This window comes from Bombus vosnesenskii, unplaced genomic scaffold, assembly GCF_011952255.1.
Source record: "Bombus vosnesenskii isolate JDL3184/JDL3185 unplaced genomic scaffold, Bvos_JDL3184-5_v1.1 scf7180000013410, whole genome shotgun sequence".
Taxonomy (NCBI): Eukaryota; Metazoa; Arthropoda; class Insecta; order Hymenoptera; family Apidae; genus Bombus; species Bombus vosnesenskii.
The window spans coordinates 270,260-282,513 of record NW_022883032.1 but is presented as its reverse complement, the minus strand read 5'-3'; the positions used below and the strand labels follow the sequence as shown (position 1 = coordinate 282,513).

At 41.1% G+C, this 12,254-nt stretch overlaps 1 protein-coding gene across 1 annotated transcript; it reads left to right on the top strand.

The window, feature by feature from the left end:
• Positions 1–8,281: 8,281 nt before the first annotated feature.
• LOC117237922 (protein hairy) lies at positions 8,282–11,615 on the top strand. Its single transcript, XM_033502364.1, has 3 exons — positions 8,282–8,848; positions 9,378–9,473; positions 9,873–11,615. The coding sequence occupies exons 1-3, from the start codon at positions 8,696–8,698 to the stop codon at positions 10,704–10,706; spliced, it is 1,083 nt and encodes a 360-aa protein (XP_033358255.1). The 5' UTR covers positions 8,282–8,695; the 3' UTR covers positions 10,707–11,615.
• The last annotated feature ends 639 nt before the right edge of the window (positions 11,616–12,254 follow it).

The window sequence follows — 12,254 nt, the reverse complement described above, 5'->3', positions numbered from 1 at the left end:
TCAAGTTTGAATAAAATATAAAAAGATTGTCGTAGTTAGTATGCTTGATTTTTCGTTCCATTTTCGTGTCACACATCCGCTCACAACATTACAAATCTTTTTTACTTGGCAAAATGGCAACAAGATTGAAATATAAAACTTACACGATCGCAGGAGACTTAAATAGCGTACCATTTTTCCTCAGAGTCCCTCAATTAATCTTTCCATCAACGAAAAAATATCATTCGACGGTGAAAAAGACAGCCAATTGATTCGCATAAAGCGATCCAAACGAAAGGAATTAAGGTCTCTGTCTGATCTCGAAATGAAAACTGTCATTCGCGTAACACATCCGTCGTTCATTGACGACAAACGCGCCTCTTCGTCGATGCACGCCATTCCGAGCGCGTTTCTTTCGACAGCATCACCGTCCGTATCGATCTTCTCGCGTCGTGTGCGTATATGCCGAGAGTGACGGCCTGGTTTCGAAAAATCGAGCACCGAAAATTACGCGTGCCATTCCGATCCTATCGTCGGTGCATTCGAACGCGTTCGATTGGCAGCCCCGGGCGAGTCATAAAACTGGCACGCAGCGTGCACTTGATTCGTCCGTGTTTGTGTGCGTGTTGCGCTCTATCTGACTGACAGGCTAACAATTTGGCCCTATTATCGGTTAAGCAAATACGAGACAGAAAGAAGAGTAGAGAGGAAAATTAATCGTGTACAGCGTGAGTACACACTCTTTCATAAGTGTGAAAACTTGCTGATCTTATATGAAATTACAAGTGATAATATGACAGAGATTATCAAAGAAAGACATATTTAATTACAATTTTATATAAAATTATAACTGAACTTTATTTTTTGTGATATGATAATGCCATTGTTTTACTTGACAAAATTATACTATTTTATAAGAAATATTTTGGAATTTAAAAATTGTTCGAACCTTTTTTATCGATAATAACCACTGTGCGTACGTAAATAATATTTTATTAGAGAAGCTCAAACCCAAAGACTATTACTTTATTATAAAAGGAAGAAATTTCTCAATTGCTAAATAATCGAATTATTAACAATTTTTTATTTTAAAACAATTACCAGAAAAATTTACTCTTCTTGAAAGTTGTTCTTCTAGCAAGGCAACTATATTTTGCCAAATAATTCTAAACATCTTTAGGTTGTAATAATTTCTTAAATATTCGCCAGAAGTCCACGTTCTTATGAACGAACGTGTACATCCAAACCTATTCAGTTTCAAATAAAATCAGCTTCACGCTAAATAATTTTCCATCTTTGTCGTCCAATTACAACGGACAGGTAGGTTTAACAGTCTCGTTTCCGGCGCAGTTAGATTCAATAAGGGGATAGGTGGCCACGTCGTGGATCGTTTGGTATAATGATCGAGGCATAAAACAGGCTGCGCCCCATTGCTACAGAATTGCAGATCTCGTGCAGTTCCGTGGAAGCGGTTTTCTTTTCGTTTGCTTAGAAACGTGTTTAGGCTGTCATCGTGTGCGGCAGAATGCACCGAAAACTCGATAACGATCGCGAAACGAGAGGGTAAGAGGTTTCGCTACGGTCATTCGATTTTAACCGGAGGAGGTTACCGACTGTCTTCCTGTCCTCGGGGGAAACGCGTCCAATTTGCTTAAACTGAAACTCGAGCGTTTCGCGTGCTTCGAAACTGATTAGTCGCATAGTATAATCTACAGATCCTAGCTTGCTTCTTGTAAAGAGCATGCAAAGCTTCGTTCTGATCACTCGAGTTAGTATTCATGTAAATCGCTTCACTCGGAGCGGTTCGTGTTTAAGTAACTACATTTCGAATGGATACCAAAGGATAGATCGCGAACGTTTATACACTTACGGAAAATTTAAGCATAGAGATTAAAAATACTCGAAGTAAAATACTCGTTATATTACGATCGAAATAAATATTTAGCTTTCTTTCCAAATAAATTTTTAGCTTTTTTCTTAAGTATCATTTCCTTATGTGTACATATTTATAAAAATGTAAATTCAAGTAAACGTCTGAAATCTATTAATGCAAAATGGACATAGCGTAATATAATATAATTTCAGTTATTTAATAATATTTATTTTTGATGATTCGTCTTATGGGTACAAAAAATATTGACATACTATTGTACAATACATTTAATTTGCCTACTAATTAATTAAGTCAAAGTATAGTAAATTTCCGTATCATTTATAATAATAGGTATTGTTATACGACTACAGAAATTTGATGATACAAAGATGAAACATAGGACCAATAGATACCTTTTGTAGTCAGTGTATATAGATTTTATGATTACTTGTTTATTAGAAGATATCTCTTGACTGCCATAAAAGGATTTGACTTCTGCATATTTTTAAAAAATGCGTATTATCATACTGTAAATCGTTATCATACAAAATAAAGAAAAATTTAGCTATGTGTGTGAATTTTTCATAATAAAAATATTTATCAGCGCAGCAAGCGATTCCATCGTTTAACTTAATGTACAAACTATTGTACAATATATTCCAATTTCCATTTTGCCTTTCAAAAGGGAATACAGTAAAATAAAAAGAGAACTTAAACCACAGGATAACAATCCACAATGGTGCAATGGTCTAATGCAAATGAAAAAGCCCGGTGGCAACGAAAGATACAGTTTTATCGGGTTAGAAGGGAAAAAATCGTACGCGTACTCGCTTTATTTTCACGTTCGCCCTATAACCGCGATAAATTTTCATGAAATAGCAAGCTATCTAGGAATCGTTTCATCGAAAATGAGAATGGAGGGTCGATTTTTTAAATATTTTAATTCGCAATTTCTGTATGTACTAAAAATAACTTATTGTATCTTATTCTGATAGTTCCGTTATTTCTATTCAAGCTCATTTTATTCCAGAGATACTTTCAGAATCGTGTCCTTTTTCGATTAAACTAGACGTATTAAACTTGGATAGAACTAGTCGTATATAATTTTGCTTAATTTTAGATAAAGTATTCTTTCGCAACTTCCTTATTAAATAAAAAATTCGCAGTATACAAACTTGACGTTATAATACGCTTCCGGAAACGAGCTATTCTTCTACGGTGGTGATAAAACATCCCCATCGACCTATATACTCATACTCCAACAACAAATACGAATAGTCACACTATACATATCGTTTCCTTAAAATTAAGAGTTAAACCTGGACTCGAAGAGTACCTCAAGATTTGTGAATCTATATAAATACATGCGCCCATTTCGCGAAGCTCCTTTATTTTTCCTGTGAGGTATAATAATCCATGGAGCAGCAGAAGCGGATTGCACACACCCTAATCTGATATTTCGACGCAAGGGGAGCGTATATTAATGTCGGTCTGCAGGGAGTAAAGGTGAATACCGCAGCGTGTACATTTTTATCCGACCACCAGCCGAGGCCTACGTAATCCACTGGCACCCTATAAGGCTAATGAGTCACACTGATCTCGTGCACACCATTGACAAACCGTCTTAACACCATAAAACCACAGGTATACAGAATATTTTAAGGCGGTCTTAATAGCTTTTGCAGAAATTCGTCAAAACTCGCATAATACTATTGAATAACACGTTGAACAGTTGTATCCATAAGGAGAAGTGAATTTTCGGAGTAAAGCCATATTTTCGGGTATATGGAAGTTATTTGGAAAGGAAAGGGTTTTCTCGGAAGGGTTATATCGAGGAATTAAGTTGGCTCCGGTGCGTATCGCGATGTAAGCCGCTTTATCAGACCACTCGAGTATATTAAACACGTGACGGGTCGACGGAAGATCGATAGCCGAATTCGAATGTTGGCCACGAACGTGGTGCACGACCGATAAATCGAAGTTTAGATTACGAAAATGACTGTCTTCGGTGAAAGAGAAGTCATTTGACGACTGAATAACGAGTTGTAGGTATATTTACATAAACATTAATAACTCGTAATATCCTTTAATCACTGTGTCTCGAATAACTGTGAGTCATTTTGAAAAAGGATGTAGCAGTTTGTTATGCGAAGGAAACACGTTCTTTCGTGACCACCTTTTCCTCTTCTCTTTTGTTATTACATGTATCTCCTTCGATGGTAATTTGCAATTATTATGAAGTTACTATAAATAAATCTGTAAACGCGAAGTTTGCAATGGGATTAGAAGTGTTGAAAATCATATCACCCTTCTGGTACGTCTCATAGGAAAATCGATAAGTTAGAATTCGATACTTGAGAGCGAGGTATTGTTATGTGGAAGTGTGTAGAGCGTACACCTTTGGCCACTATACAGGAGACACTTCGAGAGTCGTTATGCAGAAAGGGATTTGCATGAGGTATGAAGTTGGTGTTTTAAGTCTTCATGCAAATGCGAATGGAAACGTTGAAAAGTAATAATGAAAGCTGATTGTATATCGAATAGAATTTCGACGTGGTACACGTAACTTGGCAGAATTTATTGAGAGATTAACACCCACCATGTGTAATATCAAAGTATTACGATCCTTATCTGTAGACAGTCTAGAGCCTAGAGAGTCTAGACGTTTCTGTGACTCATAGAGACTCGGGAGAATATTGAACACGTTCGAAGAGACAGGGGAGAAACACGAACGATCGATTATGTCGCGACAGGTTTTCTAGAAAAGGGAAAAAAATAATTTAAATATCCTTTCTGCGTGATTGCACAAAACGCGACATTGTAAAAAATCAATGATTATAGTTCATTATAAATGTTAATTGTTGAAACTGATTTAACTGGAATTGCAAATAGAAAGAAATTTAAAATGGAATGTCAATAAAGGGAGAATAAATTTAAATGAGATTGAACAGTTCAGATTCCGTCGAGCCAACAAACATCGAGTGCGCTAGAGATTCAGAGGAAAAAGCCTACTGTGATCGCCGACAGGTGGAAGCACACTATCGGTGCATCTCGTCTTCTCATTCACCCTTCTTACTCCACCTATGTAACATTATAACATACAACATACTTGTTATGTTACTCATACCTTTCGACATACCTTATATTACTCGTTCGTCACAACTAATTGTACAGCATGATATTATCAAATCGTCCTTTTGAGTAAATTATGAATCAATTATACAAGTAGATGGAAATAAAATCATTACAGATTCTTCTAATAGATACAAAATCTTAAGAAATACAAATATATATATATATATATATATATATATATATATATATACCTTACAGATAATGGTCCTTATACGTTAATAAATAAATATCGAGTATTTCCTTAACGAAAGATAATCTTCTCTGTCTACATATCCCTTAAATCTACTACTCACGTACTATAATAGCATTCGAAGTTCCCTATCAATTCCTACCTTACCCCACAAACCACTCCCTTTATCGTTAGCGTGTAAAGACATTTCAGAGCTAAACGTTCTATTTTCATGTTTTCCTTTTCTTGAAATTGCATTCGATCTTCGATAGAAAAGCGAAGTGTACTCCAAGTACAACTCAATTTCCAGCGGCCAGTCTAGCGCACTTCAATTACATTCTCGATGTATCTACGAACCGGTCGATGGCCATGGAGTGTGCCCTCGACGTGCACTCGCACGACGGGCGCCCAATTTTCCGCGTGCGGCCGAATGCACGGAAGGATAGATCGCGGAGGCCACAGGTATTCTCCTGGCTCCGTCACGCCGCACACTTTTTCTCCTCTACGCATTCCACGAGGGATCGAGGGGCCCCGGAGGGCCACGACCGCGACGCGGCTATACCGCTTCAGCGCTCAAAGTCGAATGACGATCGCGTCCCCACCACCCACGCAACCGTCGTGCGCGGCACGCTCGTCCTCGAGCCAGGTGCGTGGTGGGGGTGAGATGCGGCCAATCAGCGCGCATACGTCGTACGCCGCGTCGAATCTTGGTCACGTGATTGGCGGCCAGCGGTTCTTCGTCTCGCTCCCAGTTGTAGTCGAGCAGCGTCGTTCCTGCAGGTTTGATCGGTTCTTTCCTCGTAACCCTCCACTGTCATTGTTTGGCCTTAGGAAGGGTGAGTCCCTTCGTCCTTTACCAACCATTCTACCCCTCTCTGCTTCGCTCAAAAGGGATGCGAGAGCACGATCCCCGCAGCGATCTTCGTCGCACTTATCGCACTTCTACGAACTCCTGGACTTGCTTCCCCCTCCCAGACGCCCTTTACACGCTTTACCCGTTTCCTACCCTTTGTAGGGCGGCAAAGTTCAGCGGCTGAAATACGCTGCTGGCTTCGCTCGGCGCCGGAACCATCCCGCTCTGGCTCCGCTGATTATCTTCCCGCCGAGCCTTTGACACGCCTGTGCTCTCACGAAGTTTGAGATACTCCTAGCAGATAGACCCGGGAATTGGTGTATGTAAGAGATGGTTCGAGTGACGCTGCGCGAGCCGATTTGTTATCGGGATGACGCTTCTCGTTGCGGAAATAGGATAGGCACTTAGGAATTGCAATATTTTCTAGAAAAATCACACGTCTGGCTTTGATGATTATTTGACTCGTTGGTGTCTAATGATGATAGAGGTTTGAAATATTCACTTGCGTGGGTAACTCGAGATATCTTGTTTTTACGATTTTTCGGAAGTTTCTTGTATATGTAGATATTCGCAGATATTTTTGTAGTTTGACAATAGACACAATAAAGGAATATCAAAATTCGGTACTATGCCAAAATATGATGCATCGGAAATTTCACAATCTTATCAGATTGGATATAAAATTTTCACCATTCTTGACATTTCTGTAGCATAACCCTAAATGATTCATTGGGAATTCCATAATATAGGAACTCTACCACAATCCCATCAACTCACAATTAAATCGAAGAATTTAATAAACACTGCGTTCTATACAAAATTGAAATCTAAGCGATTTCTTTAGATCTCAAGATTAATGTAGGCAAAATTAAATATAAAAATTCCAGAATTTCTCACACGAATAGTACTACTCCAAATGATCCATACAAAATTCTTCATGCCATTCCAAGTCCACACAACCACGTTTTCTCCAACTTAAAATGAAACCCGCGATAAACAGCGGGTTCTATCGGATCCAGTATCAATTACGAAGTGGTTGCGTGGCACATCCGAAGAAATACTACGTATCCGAGTTTCGTGCCGAGCATACGTGCACGTATGTGCCGAGATAAATGCCGCGGCGCGCGTTTAATCGGTCGCACAAGTAGAAAGAGTAATTTCGAAAGACTCGGGGAGGGAGTAGGAGGCACGTGCCAGTGGTGCGCGCGTGCGTCAGTCCGCACTCGACGCACGGTGGCACTCGGCTATTTTCGAAGAACGTGATATAAGTCCCGATGACGTTCGTGCTCGTTCCGTGTGTATGTGCGTCCCTGTGTAGAAATTACCATTGCCACTTCTCGATCCGCGACGTCGTATATACCATGAGCAGCCGGTTCTAATGACCTTTCGACGCGCGATACGCGTCACGAGACTAATCGCCTCTGTCGGGGAAAACACGGCATGGCATTGTTCCTTATCGGTTATCGCTCATGATCATCTATGATTTCCATACAACTCCACCTATTTCGATTTTTGGCATTCATGACTTTCGAAATTTTTAATGTGGAGTTTTGAAGATTTTTTAACCTCGTCTTTTTGTCTTCAAACATCAATAATCATGTCATATTTGACGAAGCAGTATATTCATACACGTATTTTGTATAATAAAGAAATTTTGGTTTCTTCCAATCGATTCTGAGAAATTTCCAAAAAGCTAAGCATTAATTATTATTACTCTAAAATCAAGAAAATTGTGTAAAGCAGAAGTCGTCAATGATCAGCTCTAGCTAGCCTAATCTATAATACATATCAGGAATGTTTTCGAGTTTAAAACTACCATATGTAACGTATCTTCAACGACTTCCAAATAAATTTTCCTTTACAAATTTTCAAAATTTCCGTCCTCTTTCACAAAATTCGAACGCAGTTTCAAAGATATTGGCCACCCATCCGACACTAGGTCGAAGGGTGGTGAAACGTATTTTCCACAAAGAGAAAAGGAGTATGAGAGAAAGGAGGGAAAAACAGTCGATGACAGTGCACAAAAATCGAATCGATCCGAGTCCGGGAGTCGGGTTCTCTGGTGGGGATTTGCGCGAGGCAACCCGGCACGGTCGTCGGTTTAGAGGAACCTGGAAGGGGGTTCATGCCCTGGGTGGGGGCACTTAAAGGCAACCGGGTGCCGACCGACCGTCGGAATTCGGTGGTGGAAGGGAAGTCCAGGTTAAACCGTCACGCGCTATCCCCTCCTGTGTCGGCTGGTCGCCGTTTGCCCCCACCCTTAAAGTGGCAGCGCCTCCATCGGGCATTCCATCGGGTGGCACGCTTCGACGAGACGACAGAAGACGTTCGTCGTTCGTTCAGTCAGTCGTGCTCTGACGCCCGTTCCGAGTGGTCGGAGTTCAGTGAGAGAGTTGAGCGAGCAAGGGACGTGTGGAGAGACGACGTTCTCTTTACTCTGTTCTCTCGTTCGAGAAATAATATACGAATTACCCTCTTCGAATATTCTTCAATTATCGTTTGATCAGTCACTTGGATTACGAGTGCAAAACACCAGCCTGGCCATACGTTTTAGTGAACACTCGCTAGAAAGATCGTTACTTTGGATTAACAGTGCAGTGTGTAGCAGAACGGCAAATTGTGTTAAACGATTTGTCGAATTTCTCGTTTGATTTCTGTTCTGTGATATAAGAACTGTTTCGGGACGATGGTGACCGGAGTGGGTGCCACGATGCCAACAGGCGGTGTCACTGTCGGTGCTACGCCGCCGGCGCAACACGTGCCCCAGGAAGCTGGACAACCTCCTGCGCAAACCACTACCACGACTACCACTACGAGAAGATCTGGAGAGAATCGGCGGGTTAGTGTCTCTATCAAGATTTCACGTCCTTTCGGGAATTTATTGATTTGGAACGTTTTCATTGTCACGAGACTAGTCGATCCATGAAGTCGAAAATCTTTTGAAGCTTCTGAGACGGTCTTTCGAGACTGTCTAAGAATTTTCGAAGGATGTTTGAACATACGGCTTTTTCATTGTCACGAAACTATAATCAGTGAATTTTGGAAGAAAGTTTGAAAATAGTGTTTTTAATAATTATAGAATAAATAATATAATATAATATATTATATAATAAATAATAAATAAATGAAAGTAGACCACAAATACAATGAAAGAGATCGACAAGTCATGGTTGATATTGGGAAATACAATTTTGTCGATCATTATTAAAGTGCATTAGTCTCGACGAATGTTTGTCTTTCTTGGAAAGAATGGAAACACAGAGTATTGTGTCGATTTTGCACCGTTGACCAAACGATGCTTTGCAACGAACGATTAATTGAAGTAACTCGGCAACGTGCCTGACCTGACTATCCTCTTTTTGTTACAGAGCAATAAACCGATTATGGAAAAACGGCGACGAGCCCGCATTAACAACTGCCTAAACGACCTGAAGACCCTCATACTGGACGCCATGAAAAAAGACGTAAGTATCTTGACATCATGTAATTCGAACGCTCCCCCGCATGTTATTCGATTTTCAATCGTCAACTTTTTCTTCTCTTTGAATTTTATCTATAGATAATATAACATTTTAATTGAAAATTCGCGCTCAAAATCATGACTTGTTCCATAGAACCATGAATTTAAATTAAAAAGGAAATCGTATTATTATTTCGTTGTCTTGAAAAATTCTTTCGTAAGAAATCGGTCGAAATTACTATCGATATCGTTAATTTCGGATTAATTAACAAAAAATTGGTGAAAGGTTCGATATAGATAAGACTTAGAACGCAACTGCAAATTTTTCGCGACTTTTATCCAAAATTCAGCTATCTATGATCCGAACTGTTATATAATCGCGGTATTATGTTTGCGATTACAGCCATCGCGACATTCGAAACTGGAGAAGGCCGACATTCTGGAGATGACAGTGAAACACCTGGAATCGCTCCAGCGTCAACAGGTTGCCCTGGCGGCCGCGACCGATCCGAACGTACTAAACAAATTCCGTGCTGGTTTCACGGAATGCGCCGGTGAGGTTGGCAGGTTTCCCGGGCTGGACGCCTCGGTGAAGAGACGTTTGATGGCCCACTTGGCCACCTACCTTGGTCCGGTTGAGGCAAGCAACAACACGCAGGCGACGAATCAGCAGCCTGTCCAACCGGCGCCACCGACTACGCAGCTCCAAGTGCACATTCTGCCTCAAGTGGACGCAACCCCGAGGATTCAGGTGCAACAATCAAACGGGATCTTCTTCACGAACGCGAATGGCACGGGTCTTCAATTGGTCCCAACGAGATTACCAAATGGAGACATCGCATTGGTGCTCCCAGCGGGTGCAAAAGCGACTCCTGTTACGTCACCAGCCGCATCTCCGGCGCCAACCTCGCCTCTGCCAACTCTGATCCCAATTCCTCAGAGAACGGCTAGCACGGCATCGGCATCGTCCTCGTCATCTTCTGCTAGCTCGACGTCCACGTCGGCGGCGAGTCCAGTAGCATTCGAAGCACCTCCAGCGACTTTCCGCGAACAACCTGCAGCTTACACCAATGGAAACAGTCACAGAGACGTTGCGACGTCGCCAGCCAACGGTTACACAAGCGATCCAGAATTCGATCCTCGTGTATACAGTCCTCCTCTTCAGAAACCTCTTGCATTGGTGATGAGGAAGAGCGTTGTGCCAGAAGTGGAAGATAAACCGTGGAGGCCGTGGTAAAGAGTCGTCAAGAGTGAAACTGAATTTTCGCGTTGCTCATTGGGGTCAAGATATCGAAGAAAATTTGGGCTAATTGCTGTATAATCGATCGCGGGTGAAGAAGACATGTCTCGAGTGATATATACGCTTCGGCGGAAGAGACGTGGATTGGGTGGAGAACAGTCCCGCGGGACACGGATCATTGTTCCTTACGTATCGCGTTTTCGAAGTCGTGTTTTTGTTAGGGTGAAAGGTGTCCTGCGAGCTAGGATCTTGTCGCTGTCAAACCGTGAGAATTCGATATTTCCCGAGTGTGTGCAGTCGGCCAGTAGCCTATGAGGCAGTGCCTTATACAGTGCCTTGTAAATATTGTTTTATTTTATCAGTTAAACATCGTATTCGTCGAGAACCTGGATTTAAAAAATAACCCTTCGTAAATCTTCTTTTTTCATCATTTTTCGTTTCATCGGTATCGTCCTGTTAACTGTTTCTTTCTTTCCTCTACGATGTTTTCGCGTTCTATTTTGATTTCCTTTTACCTTTTGTATATAACGTTAGACGAATATCATATTTTAAGTGCCTTACGCAACAAGAATCACCGAGGTCTTCCATTCTGTTTCTTGTACGGAGAAAACGGCCAAGCGAGTGTTTTGCCGTGTACCGTGGTTGTAATAAGTACGAGGAACGTATGTAAAACTAACTGCGAAATCGCCTAGTTTGTAGATTACTTAAGCCTTGTGCGTGAAAGAAGAGGAGCAGGAGAGCGTGAGAGGCTGAGCGTGATCGTATGAGTATGATCTGTCCTAATTTATATTTATATCGAGTGCGGAGAAAATTTATAAATTCCTCTCTATCCTGAGAATAGAACAAAAGATCGACGCTTATCAACAAGAGCATCAAATAAATATTGATCTCTTTGTCAAAACTCAATTATTGGTCTCGTTTATTTCCTCGTTCCCTTACCTCCATTACCTCTTTTAGATTTACCAATTTCTAAATCAATCTTTTCAGATTCAAACTTCATCTTTTTTAAGTGCAATTTTTCTATTGTAAGTTTAGTCTACGTTTCTCAACTTTAACATTGCTCCCAGTCTTGAACGAATCTTCGTTTAATTATATTAGCAATCTAAGATCGATAATATACGAAAAGAGATAAATACGAAAGAAGCAAAGATCGATCGTTCATTATTCCAAGTTTTTACTCTTCAAATACAATTTACTCGTAGCCATACCAAGTTTAAGAGAACAGAGTATAATCCTATAAGAGCATTCTATCATACGAAAGAGTATTTCGCAGGTAGTCTAGCTAAATGCTTCAAAACTATTACAAGTGGGGCCCTATGCACCATCTGCGCCGCTGCAGCTCCCAATGCATACTGAGCGAAGGTACCTGAGCATTGCCGCCGAGGTGCTGCCACCTGAAGGAGAATATCGTAGGTTCTCCTGTATTAAACCGGTGTTGGGGGGCTCCTTTCGTGGTCCTGGCACCCGAAATTCGTATCTCTACCACCGAGCTAGGCCGAAAACGTGGGTCGACAAGAACCTGCTGCCTCCTGGTGATGGATCCTC